Source organism: Eschrichtius robustus, chromosome 10 (genome assembly GCF_028021215.1).
Source record: "Eschrichtius robustus isolate mEscRob2 chromosome 10, mEscRob2.pri, whole genome shotgun sequence".
Lineage (NCBI taxonomy): Eukaryota > Metazoa > Chordata > Mammalia > Artiodactyla > Eschrichtiidae > Eschrichtius > Eschrichtius robustus.
In genome coordinates, this window is record NC_090833.1 from 93327459 (window position 1) to 93340598 (window position 13140).

A 13140-nucleotide genomic window follows, 5' to 3' on the forward strand; every position below is an offset into this window, starting at 1 on the left:
TCCAAAGAAGATATACAGATGGCCAACAGACACATGAAAGAATGCTCAACATCATTAATCATTAGAGAAATGCAAATCAAAACTACAATGAGGTATCATCTCACACCGGTCAGAATGGCCATCATCAAAAAATCTAGAAACAATAAATGCTGGAGAGGGTGTGGAGAAAAGGGAACCCTCTTGCACTGTTGGTGGGAATGTAAATTGATACAGCCACTATGGAGAACAGTATGGAGGTTCCTTAAAAAACTAAAAATAGAACTACCATATGAGCCAGCAATCCCACTACTGGGCATATACCCTGAGAAAACCAGAATTCAAATAGAGTCATGTACCAAAATGTTCATTGCAGCTCTATTTACAATAGCCAGGACATGGAAGCAACCTAAGTGTCCATCATCGGATGAATGGATAAAGAAGATGTGGCACATATATACAATGGAATATTACTCAGCCATAAAAGGCAATGAAATGGAGGTATTTGTAATGAGGTGGATGGAGTTAGAGTCTGTCATACAGAGTGAAGTAAGTCAGAAAGAGAAAAACAAATACAGTATGCTAACACATATATATGGAATCTAAGGAAAATAAAAAAGGTCATGAAGAACCTAGTGGCAAGACGGGAATAAAGACACAGACCTACTAGAGAATGGACTTGAGGATATGGGGAGGGGGAGGGGTGAGATGTGACAGGGTGAGAGAGTGGCATGGACATATATACACTACCAAATGTAAAATAGATAGCTAGGGGGAAGCAGCCGCAAAGCACAGGGAGATCAGCTCAGTGCTTTGTGACCACCTAGAAGGGTGGGATAGGGAGGGTGGGAGGGAGGGAGATGCAAGAGGGAAGAGATATGGGAACATATGTATACGTATAACTGATTCACTTTGTTATAAAGCAGAAACTAACACACCATGGTAAAGCAATTATACTCCAATAAAGATGTTTAAAAAAAAAAAACTTCAGTGATTATATAAAAGGCATCAAACATAATTAACTCAAAATAGTTAACATATATAAAACACTATTCCAACCACAAAATATTTGCTCTCTTCAGATCACATGGAACATTTATCAGAATTAACCATATACTAGAATATAAAGCAAACTTCAACAAATTTCAAAGAACCGAAACAATTCATCACAGTATGTTCTCTAATAACGCAAGCTAGAAGAATCCCAAATGTTTAGAAATTAGACAATACACTTCCAATAATCCGTGATTCAAAGTTATAAGAAGTATTAGAAAAAAGAATGAACTAAATGATAATAAAGATACAATAAATTAAACCTCATGAATTATATGTATATCAATATTAATGCTTGAAAGGAATTTAGTTTTAAATACATACAACTGAAAACCAAACAAGGGCTGAAATCAATGTTCTAAGCTTCTTTACAAAGAAGCTAGGAAAAGAACAGCAAATCCAATCCAAAGAAATAAGGAAATGATGTAATGTTTTAAAAAAGAGAAATCAATGAAATAAAATCCAAACATTCAATAATGGAAATCAACAAAGCCAAAACTAACTTCTTTGAAAGCTTAGTAAAAGTGATAAACTATTAACAAGATTAACCAAGGGAAAAAAACACAAATTACTAATAACAAGAATGAAGATTACGTACAGCAAAGGAAACCATCAACAAAATGAAAAGGCAACCTACTAACTGGGAGAAAATATGTGCAAATCATGTAACTATAATAGGTTAATATCCAAAATATATAAATAACTCATACAACTCAGTAGCAAAAAACAGAACAGTTTGATTAAAAAATGGGCAGAAGATCTGAACAGACATTTTTCCAAAGAAGACATACTGATGGCCAACAGGTACATGAAAGATGCTTAATATCACTAGCAGAAGATCTGAACAGACATTTTTCCAAAGAAGACATACTGATGGCCAACAGGTACATGAAAGATGCTTAATATCACTAATCACCAGGGAAATGCAAATCAAAACCACAATGAGATATATCATCTAACACCTGTTAGAATGGCTATTATCAAAAAGACAAGAAATAACAAGTGTTGGCGAGGATGTGGGAAAAGGGGAACACTTGTGCACTGTTGGTGAGAATGTAAATTGGTGCAGCAACTACTGGAGGACAGTATGGAGGCTCCTCAAAAAATTAAAATAGGACTACCATATGATCCAGCAATTCCACTTCTGGGTATTTATCTGAAGAAAACAAAAACACTAATTTGAAAAGATTTATGCACCTCTGTGTTCATCATGTCATTATTTACAGTAGGCAAGATATGGAAGCAACTGAAATGTTCATCAATGGATGAAGAAGATGTGCTGTGTATGTATGTGTGTATATATACATATATATATATGAACATTAATTACTCAGCTATAAAAAAAGAATGGAATCTTGCCATTGGTGACAACATGGAAGGAACTTGAGGGCATTATGCTAAGTGAAATAAGTCAGACAGAGAAAGACAAATACTGTATAATTTCACTTATATGTAGAATCTAAAAAAACAAAAACAAAAAACCAAGCTCATAGATTTGTGGCTGCCAGAGGCAAGGGGGTAGGGAGTAGGCAAATTAATGAAGGGGGTCAAAAGGTACAAACTTCCAATTATAAAATAAATAAGTCATGGACCTAGAGACCGTCATACAGAGTAAAGTAAGTCGGAAAGAGAAAGACAAATATCGTATGATATTGCTTATATGTGGAATCTAGAAAAATGGCACAGATGGACTTACTTGAAAAGCAGAAACAGATGTAGAGAACAAATGTATGGATACCAAGGGGGGAGGGGGGATGAATTGGGAGGTTGGAATTGACATATATACATTACTATGTATAAAATGGATAACTAATGAGAACCTACTGTATAGCACAGGGAACTCTACTCCGTGCTCTGTGGTGACCTAAATGGGAAGGAAATCCAAAAAAGAGGGGATATATGTATACATTGAGCTGATTCACTTTGTTGTGCAGCAGAAACTAATGCAACATTGTAAAGCAACTATACTCTGATAAAAATAATAAAAAAGGACAAAAAACCCCCAAACAAATAAGTCATAGAGATGTAGTGTACAGCATACCGATTTTAGTTAATAATACTGTATTGCATATTTGAAAAGTGCTAAGCAGGTATATCTTAAAATTAAGTTCTCATCACACACAAAATTTGTAACTATGTATGGTGATGGAAGTTGACTAGATTTACTGTGGTGATCATTTTGCAATATATGCAAACATCAAATCATTATGTTGTAAACCTGAAACTAACGTTATACGTCAATTAGACCTCAATTTAAAAAAAAGGAAAGAAGATATTATGAACTTTTTGCCAATAAACTAGACTCTTATACATTTAGTGAAAAAATTCTTTGAAAAACACAACTTACCAAAACAGACACTAGAAAAAATACATAATCTGAATAGTCGCACCTCATTAAAAAAATTAAATGTTATTAAAAATCTTTGCTAAAATAAACAAAAGAACAAAAAGCTTCAGCCTCTACCAAATTCTTCCAAACATTTAAAGAAGAAATATCAGCAACCTCACTCAAACTTTCCCAGAGAATGAGAGGAGACCCTTTCCAAATTAATTTTTATAAGACCAACAAAACCTTAATACTAAAACATGATGAGGACATTACAAGAAAAGAAAATTACACTCCAATCTCTATTGTGTCCGTAGTTGCAAAGACACGAACAAAATACTAGTAAATCATATCCAGTGATATTTTTTAAAATTATATATTTCTCATAACTGAGTGGAATTTACTACAAGAACACAAGGGTGGCTTAATATTCAAAAATCAATATAACTGACCACATTACCAGAATAAAGGGGAAAATCTAATTATCTGGTTATATGCAGAAACTTCATCTGATAAAAGTTAACACCCATTCATTTTAACAATAAGCAAAACAGGAACAGAAGGGAACTTCCTTTCTCTGATAACGAGTGTCTATAAAAACAATCTACAGCAAACATCATGCTTAGTGGTGAATTTTAGAATTTCATGTCATTTATGAGATAAGGAAACCTGCTATGACTGCTTCTATTCAACCTTACACTGGATGTCATAATCAATACAACAAAGAAAGAAAAAGAAATAAAAAGGATTGGAATGAGTTAAAAACTGTCATTATTCACAAAAGATATGAATGTGTAGAAAACCTATAGATAAACTATAAGGATTAATAAGTGAATCTAGCAAAATTACTAAACACAAGGTCAGGACACAAAAACAAATTGTTTTATGTACCAGCAACAAACAACTAGAAAATTAACCTTGAAAACTACATTATTTACTATAGCATCAAAACCCAAATACCTAGGAATAAATCTAGTGAAAAATTCATGCACTGAGAAATGTAAAACATTATTCAGAGAAAGTTTTAAAGACTGGATAAAAGGAGAATATACCATGTAGATCAGAAGACTCAATAGTGTAAAGATGTCAGTTCTCCCTCAATTAATCTGTAGTAATGCAATAACAATCAAAATTCCCAGCAAGTTATTTTGTGAATATTGAAGAGCTGACTACAAAATGTATATGGATATAGAAAAGGCCTACAATAGCCAAGGCAATCTTGAGGAAGAAGAACCAAGCTATGAAAGTTATATAAGATGTCAAGATATTGCTATGGAAATCAACACAGCATAGTATCGACACAGGATACATACACAAATAGAATACAAAACCTAGAAACAAATCCATATGAATATGACTGCCTGCTTTATGACAGAGTTGACACATACAGTGGGGAAAGAAAGATTTTTTAAATAAATGATGCTGGTTCAACTATATATTAATATGAACCAAAATGAATCTTGACCACTATAAAATACAGTGATATTTTTCTAGATGTATGGTAGATCTGTGTGTGTAAAATAAACCAATAAAGCTCTGGGGAAGAAGAAAGTTTCTTTATCATGATTTTAAGAAAGCAACCAAACATAAGAAAAACATCAGTTAACTGAACTATGTAAAGATTATGAACTACTGTTCATAAAAAGACACTATTAAGAGAGTGAAAAGGCAATCCAAGGAGGGAAAAAAAATATTACCAGATATTCACAGGGCAAATAAATATACATAAAGGGGGTTAACTTCATTGATCATTAGGAAGATGCAAATTAAGGCCACACTGTACCCATCAGAATGACTAAAATGAAATACCAACTGTGGGTGAAGATGTAGAGCCTGGCTTGTTGGAGGGTAAATTGATTCAACCACTCTGGAAAACTTTTGGCAGTATATACCTAAATTGAACAAAACCCTGCAATTTTACTCCTAGGTATTACAAGAAACAAGAAAAAATGTATACACCTTAACTGATAAGACATATACAAGAAATATCACAAAAGCAGTATTTGTAATAGGCAAACACAGTAAACCCAAATGTCCATCAACAATAGAATGGATTTCAGAGATTTGCTAAAAGGATTCACAGGACTCAGAAACTGTTATACTCACAGTTACAATTATAGCAAAAGGATATAGCTCAGAACTGCAAACTCACTATTCTTGCCTGAAGTTCAGTAGCTTAATAAATAAATGCTTCTCAGTTTGTTGTGTGCCTTTGAATTCCAGAGCACTGAAATGGTTGTTTTTGACTGTTTTGTCCAGCTTTATTAGGACAGAATTTGTTGACCTCCTGTCATATCAAAAGTCAAAAGTCTGACAGTAATTTTTGGGGGAAAAAAAAAAAATGAACTTTGCCTCCAAGACTTGTGAAACATTATGAAGTATAATGAGAGTCCCAAAAGAGAAGGAAAGGGGAGCAAAAATATTAAAAAAATAATGGCCAAAAACTTCTCAAATTTGATAAAAATTATTAATCTACAGACCCTGGAAGCCAAACAAACCCCAAGTAAAAGTAACACAAAAAGGGAATACCCTGGCAGTCCAGTGGTTAGGACCCTGAGCATTCATTGCCGAGGGCGCAAGCTCAATCCCTGGTCAGGGAACTAAGATCCCACAAGCTGCGGGGCATGGCCAAAAAAATTGTAACACAAAAAGATCCACACCTAGACACATTATAGCATAGTCAAACTGTTGAAAGACAAAGAGAAAATCTCTAAAGCAGCAAGAAAAAGGAAATGAATTACCACTTACAGCAGGGACTGACAGACTTATTCCATAAAGGAACATACAGTACATAGTAAATATTTCAGGTAAGACTGTCTGTGTTGCAACTACTCAACTCTGCCATTGTAGAACAAAAGCTGTCACATTCAATGGGCATTGTCATGGTCCAACAAAATTTTACATTTGAATTTCATATAATTTTCATGTGTCACCAAATACCTTCTTTTGATATTTTCCAACCTTTTAAAAATATAAAAAACATTCTTAGTACACAGACCACATAAAAACAGGCAGTAGGCCAGATTAGGCCTGTGGGCCATAGTTTGCAGACCCCCTGACATCAACAGAACAGTAATACTTATTAACAGCTGACTTCCTATCAGATACAATGGATGCCAGACAATATAATGATATATTAAAATGCTGAAAAATCTATGAAAAAACCAGAATGCACACTAAATATTTTATATACCAAATTTTAAGCCAAAGAGACCCACCAACAGTTTCCTTGTATTTCCATGTCAACTCTTCTTATAACTGTATTAATTAGATAAGTTGGAAATCAGCATTGTTTTTTTTTAAGCATTCACAAGTTTATAGATATGAAAGCATGCTACAGATTACAACATACAACACACAAAAATAGGACAGAAATAAATGCCAAACAAAGGTCATTGCATCTAATTAGCTAATACTCATGATATCATAACGGTCAGCTTGGCAAAAGAAGGCAAAGATTTAACATACTGTCATCATATATTATAGATACCTTTAGTGAATGCTACTTAGTTTAATAATTATATGACACACAAGAGGGTAGGTTCTGGGTACTTTGGTCAAAACACCATTAGGAACCTGTCAAAACCATAAAAATGAGCCTGGAAAATCTTATGAATCCAGAAAGCAAACAGTGTCCATGTGACTATAGTTAGAACTTACTTCCTTTTCATGTGCAGAGCAAATCATGCCTCAAAGTGCCTGTGTATTATGCCCCAAATGCCTGACAAACAGCCCTATCCATTCCATACACCTCAACTCCCAAGAGGAAACACTGATTAAAGCAAAGGAAGCAGAAGCGCTGGACTGTGGAGCAAATAAGGGGCTGATGAGATAGAATACATGTTTGTTAAATGAAAACATATTTTGAGAGTAAGTAAGAAGGGATAGGAAAACTGAATGCGGCAGGGAAGTGTTTAAAGAGAATTCTTTGGATTATTAGACCACCATACAGAGAGAAGATGGTGTACTAGGGAATACTGAGTCCTTGAATCTCTATCAGGATTCCAGGAAGGTGAGCTTACAAAAGAAAATCTGCAAATTGCAAAACTAAAATTCTTCACTCACAAGAGCTAATATTAAGGTATATCTTTATTGAAATAAGTGTTCTATTTAAATATACCTAAAGACTTTTAATTAAACTTAATCAGATTACTTCATTTATATTAAAATGAGATCAGGCCCTCTAAAAGGATGCACATTTTGACTAGAGGGTAGAATGTCAGGCAGGGATGTAAGACAAGAGAAAGGTCATTTTTATGTACGAAGAACTAATAGTACTACTAGAAGGTTAAGGTCACTGTGTAAGGCCAACTTTGCAGTTTTGCTTCAGTGTGTTAGGGGTGGAGACCTTTCTGATGGTGTTTAATTAGCAAACTAAAGTTGTACTCTACGACATGGCCACATGAGACAGGCAACAAATCTCAGAGAAAATGACTAAGAAGTAAATTGTTCTACACTACTTCAAACAGAGGGTCCTAATGAATGCTAGGAATGCAGAGATAGTCAGACTGGACAATATATGAATATGTATGTACTGTTTTGTATCTCCAAATCCTCATCTCAAGACTGTATTTTCTTGCCTTGGAAACAGGACAGAGTGCTGCCCACTAGCTACAGCAAGGGGGGAAAAAAAAGAGATCTTTCTTTTCAAAAGGAATGAACCAGTCCCCCCATGTCAAAAAAGAAACAGAGTTAACAAACTGTGGTGTAAAATCTGGGGGAGATAGGAAAGTAAAGGACATTTAGCTTAATTTAGCAACACCAAGGGCTTAGAGAATGAGAATAAGCACATCTACTAACTCAACAACACTTCTTCTATGACACTGTAGAGTGACGCTAGTAACTCTGTACTCCTCACATAAATTTCTTTTTAACCAAATCTTTGCAAGAAGCAAAATTGCTCAGAAACTGCAAAGAGGCAGTAAAGCAGCATTTAAGCTGGCTTCTAAGACTGCACTGCAGGGTCTAACAGGGACACAGTAACCCTAAGAAAATTATCTGCTTTGGGCAGTAAGAAGGAAGAAGGTGCATTAATTAGTCCATTAACTTATTAATCAAATTTAAAAGGGATCTGATAATCTGGTCTAAGGTCAAAAAGGCCCAAGGATTTTAACCGTCTGGAAGGAGGTTTTAGAATTTCTCACATGGTATCAAAAACACTAAAGCAGGAGGGGCTTCCCTGGTGGCGCAGTGGTTGAGAATCTGCCTGCCAGTACAGGGGGACACGGGTTCGAGCCCTGGTCTGGGAAGATCCCACATGCCGCGGAGCAGCTGGGCCCGTGAGCCACAATTACTGAGCCTGCGCGTCTGGAGCCTGTGCTCTGCAACGAGAGGCCGCGATAGTGAGAGGCCCGCGCACCGTGACGAAGAGTGGCCCCCGCTTGCCACAACTGGAGAAAGCCCTCGCACAGAAACTAAGACCCAACACAGCCATAAATAAATAAATAAATAAATAAATTTAAAACAAAAACAAAAAACACTAAAGCATTCTTCATTTCAATTTGAATTCTTCCCAAATGAAGAATGATTACAGGATTACTTCTACATTGAGCAATTATAGGCAACGGGCTGCATCAGAAAAATACTATTTTGAAACTCTTAACTTTGTAAGCTAAAGAAACTGTGGGGAAAAAAATCAGAGAACTAGGGCCAAAAATTAAAAATTAATTAAAAATTATTATTATAACAGTTTATTAAAATGAACAGCCTGATGTGTCTATATTTACACTAAAAATATGTCTTGGAGAAGCAATAACTTGACAACACATTATGTGTGTGCCCGCAACACAAACATTTGTTCAAAGAAAATACACGTTGAGCATCAACTGTGTCCCAGGCAGCCCTAGGCACTAGAGACTGTGATTCACACAGCATGCAGGATTTCATGAAACTTAAAGTGGAGACCACTTATCTCCCATTAACTAATAACCAGTTACCTCCTGCAGTAATGCATTATGAAGAAAAAGGAAATGCAATGAAAAAGAATAAAATAGAGGATTAAAAACACAGGCAGTTTTTTAACTTGTTCCATCCAAAATGTAATTTTAAATGTGTCAAAAGAATTAAAAACTTTAAAAAGGGTATAGCAAAGTCATATGTAAGGCTAATAGTCATCCTCTAAAGTTCTCTATTTTCTAAGCCTAATTTGGGAACAAAGTTTATCTGAACCCAAAGGGATTCTCTGGTAAGGCAAAATGGTGATTGGGAAGGGTCAACCAACGATTTTTAAAAAACAATTTAAGACAACTGAACTGTATGGCCAATTAAAAAATACCTTTATTAAAACTTAAGTGTTAAGTAGTTACTAGGCACCTAAAATCTGCACCCCAATCTTTTCTTCAGCATCTCCCTTCCCTCTAACCACACTATATATCAAACATCCAAGTTCTTACTAAGAAATTCAATGGTTTCTACAAAGAAATGGCTGTAGGTCAGCTATCAAAAACAGAAATCGGGACATTCTTACATTCATCACTGTCATTGTTACACAGTACTTACCAATCTCCTATTACTATGTTCTTAAGTCAAAGGTCATTACACCCACACAAAGTAAGTTACAAACTTCAACAAAGCTTTGCAATAATTTCTTAAAGACTTCTTAAAGATTTTCCTAAATATACAGACTGTAGTTCATTCACAGCACTCCCAAGATTCTGGGAGTGGCCCTGCTACCCAGGAATATTTAATAAACAGGTATTTTGTTGCAGGTGGTTCACAGTCTACACAGTGGAAACAACCCAACGGTAAACAGTCTTAAATTATTGTCAAGAGCTACTCTCAAACACATACCTAGACATATAGCTCTGGGGACATATGCTTAACAATGTCTCTGCTCTCATAAACAAGGACCTAGTTCAGCAATACTTACAGTTAACATTGGAGTTGTCAATAGGCCCCATGCAAAGAATTCAAGGAAGATGACAATAGCAGCATGGTGTACACTTGGTCGGCCAAAGCCTTGTAGCTAAAAAAGGAAGGAAATTATTATGAAAAATACTAAACGGCTATAAGAAACTCATTATCCTAAAATGGTATCTAACATACACACACACACACAAACTGTATAAAATAAACTTAGGACCTACCTATATTATTTAAGATAAAACTTAATTCTGTGGTATCCCTGATTTCTTCATCTTCCCTAATCATGGAAGGTGCCATTGATGAGACTTTCTACTTGTCCCATCAATGCAAATCACTGGAACATTGGTAGGAAATCAACTGCGTCTTCAAGAGACTGGAGTTCCAGGACCTGAATATTCTGTCTGAACACACGAATTACGTGTTCCTTAGCAATTTGGCCTCTCTAAGCCTGAAGTTTCCCTTGCTACATGAGAGAGGTAGGCAGGGGGTCATATGCTCAAGCGCTTCAGGGGCAGCAGCATAGATGACTTAAAATGATAGGAGGTGGGGGAAGAACAATAAGGACTAGGTCAAATCTGAAAACACACTTTGATACCTCAAGGTGTCAAAATCCAGCTTTCTGTTTCTGTTTTGTTTGAAAACTGTGCCTATTCTGCTAGTTTTCTGCAGTTTATGACTTCTGGAGATAAAACCTAAAAGTCCACTCAATTTAATGTTCTTTGACTCTGTGCCAATGGTTATTACAAAATCAAGTGCTGTACTAGCATTTTGTAATAACTGGAAGTGATACTTACAAAAGACTTTGTAAAACCCCCATTATTCCTAAGCTTATATTTTTAAGACTTCAAAAGGTAAAAGCACATCTGCATGGTTTAATTAGAATCTAATCATGAGGAAATGATCAAATTCAGATTGTGAAACATTCTACAAGACAACTGGCCTGGTCTCGTTAAAAATGTCAATGTCATAAAAGACCAAAGTAAAGGTAGGAGACTTGTACAAATTAAAGGAAACAAGAGTCATAAAAAACAAATGGGGGCTCCTGAACTGGATCCTGGATAAAAAGGAGACAAGAGGAAAAAATTTGAATATGTACTACATATTAGATAATCATTTGGCATTGAGACAGGAAGGGGGCAGGGCACAACCTTTAAAAGAATGACATGGCCTGAGGACACGATAAACTGGTTAGAACCAACTAGGTTCAAGACGGCGGACAAGTTGACTTCCACTAGACCTTGAGCCTCAGTATTCGCTCACTGTAACACATCGGCACACTAAATGACACACCCACAGGTGCCATAACAGTTCCAAGGCTGACCATAAAAGGTCAACAAGTGGGCAATGGCCCAATTCCTGGAAATCCCCACCCCTTCCCCAAAATAGCTGGAATACTCCTCCCACTCATTAGGCTATGAAATTACCCACCCCTATAAAAACTGACAACCCCGTACCCTGGTGCCTCTCTCACCTTCTGAGATGGCCCACACTCTGTCTATGGAGTGTGTTTCTCCCTGAATAAACTTTCTTTCACTTTACTATGGCTTGCTCTTGAATTCTTTCCTGTGCAAAGCCAAGAACCCACACTTGGTGGCTGTCCCAGGGACTCGCCTGAGATGGGAGGTGACGATCCTCTCACTCCCCACTATCTTTCCTGCAACAGGATTAATGTTACTGCAACTTGTCAAATGATTTGGCAAAAAAAAAAAAAAAAAAAAAGGTACATATATACTTTCTAAAGCAAATGTCACAAAATTTAATTTTGTTAAATTGTTGAATTTAGATGAAGGGAATGACTATTCATTTTATTATTCTTTTAATTTTTTGTAGTTTTGAAAATTTTCAAAACAGGCCAAGGACAACTGTTATTAAAAATTCAAACTTGTAAATTTCTAGATTTTTGCAATGTCTAATAATAAGTAGTTTTAAATGCCACTAAATAAGACATTTGCAAAACAGAAAGCATTTTACAAAATTTAAAAGAAAAAGAACCAATTAAGCATCAAACAATTAAAAAAAAAAGATCTTTAATATAACCCAACCTTCAAACCATGTTTCAAAACAGGAGGGAAGGGGGTAGAGCACAACCTTTAAAAGAATGACATAGCCTTGGATACAGCATAAACTGGTTAGAATCAACTAGGTCCAAGATGGCGGAAGATTCAACTTCCACTAGACCTTGAACCTCAGTATACACTCACTGTAATACATTAGCATGCTAAATGACATACCCACAGGCGCCATGACAGTTCCAAGGCCAATCACAAAAGGCCAAAAAGTGGGTCGTGGCCCAATTCCTGGAAATCCCCGTCACTTTCCTGAAATAGCTGGAATAATCCTCCCACTCATTAGCCTATGAAATTACCCAGCCCGTAACAACTAACCACCCCATATTTCAGGGCCTCTTGCCTTCTGAGATGGCCCACACTCTGTCTGTGGAGTGTTTCTCCCTAGGCTGCTCTGACTTTCCGAGACAACTGCATTCTGTCTATGGAATGTGTATCTCTCTAAATAAATCCACTTCTTACCTATCACTTTGTCTCTCACTGTATTCTTTCTGTGACAAGACATAAAGAACCTGAGCATCATTAAATCCTGAGACCAGGTGTGTGATCTCAATTAAAAGACAGTGGGTTCAAGTCTGGGTTCGAATCCCAGCCTGTGGGTTCAAATCCCATCTGAGCTGTGAGGTTTCAGTTTCATCAGTCCTTTATCAATAGAATAGTGAATGGAAATGGTAGCAACTCGTCAGCCTCACAGCCTCTGCCTGTGAGGAGACCTTCTGCATCAGTTGTTCCAGCCACTGGAGTCAGAAACGCTGCCATTGTAATTGTGCCAATTACAGAATAGCTTTCCATCTTAGCTCCTTCACCTTCTGCAGGGCAGCCAGAGCAACCATTTAAATGTAAATCAGATGTTAC

General features: G+C 36.1%; 1 protein-coding gene across 2 annotated transcripts in view; it reads right to left on the reverse strand.

The window, feature by feature from the left end:
• MFSD14B (major facilitator superfamily domain containing 14B) overlaps nucleotides 1-13140 on the reverse strand; it is a 167223-nt gene that overhangs the window by 41254 nt on the left and 112829 nt on the right. For both annotated transcript variants that reach the window (XM_068553216.1, XM_068553215.1), the window contains one exon: nucleotides 10224-10319. In XM_068553216.1, coding sequence (XP_068409317.1) covers nucleotides 10224-10319 — 96 coding nt within the window. The remainder of the gene's footprint in view (nucleotides 1-10223; nucleotides 10320-13140) is intronic.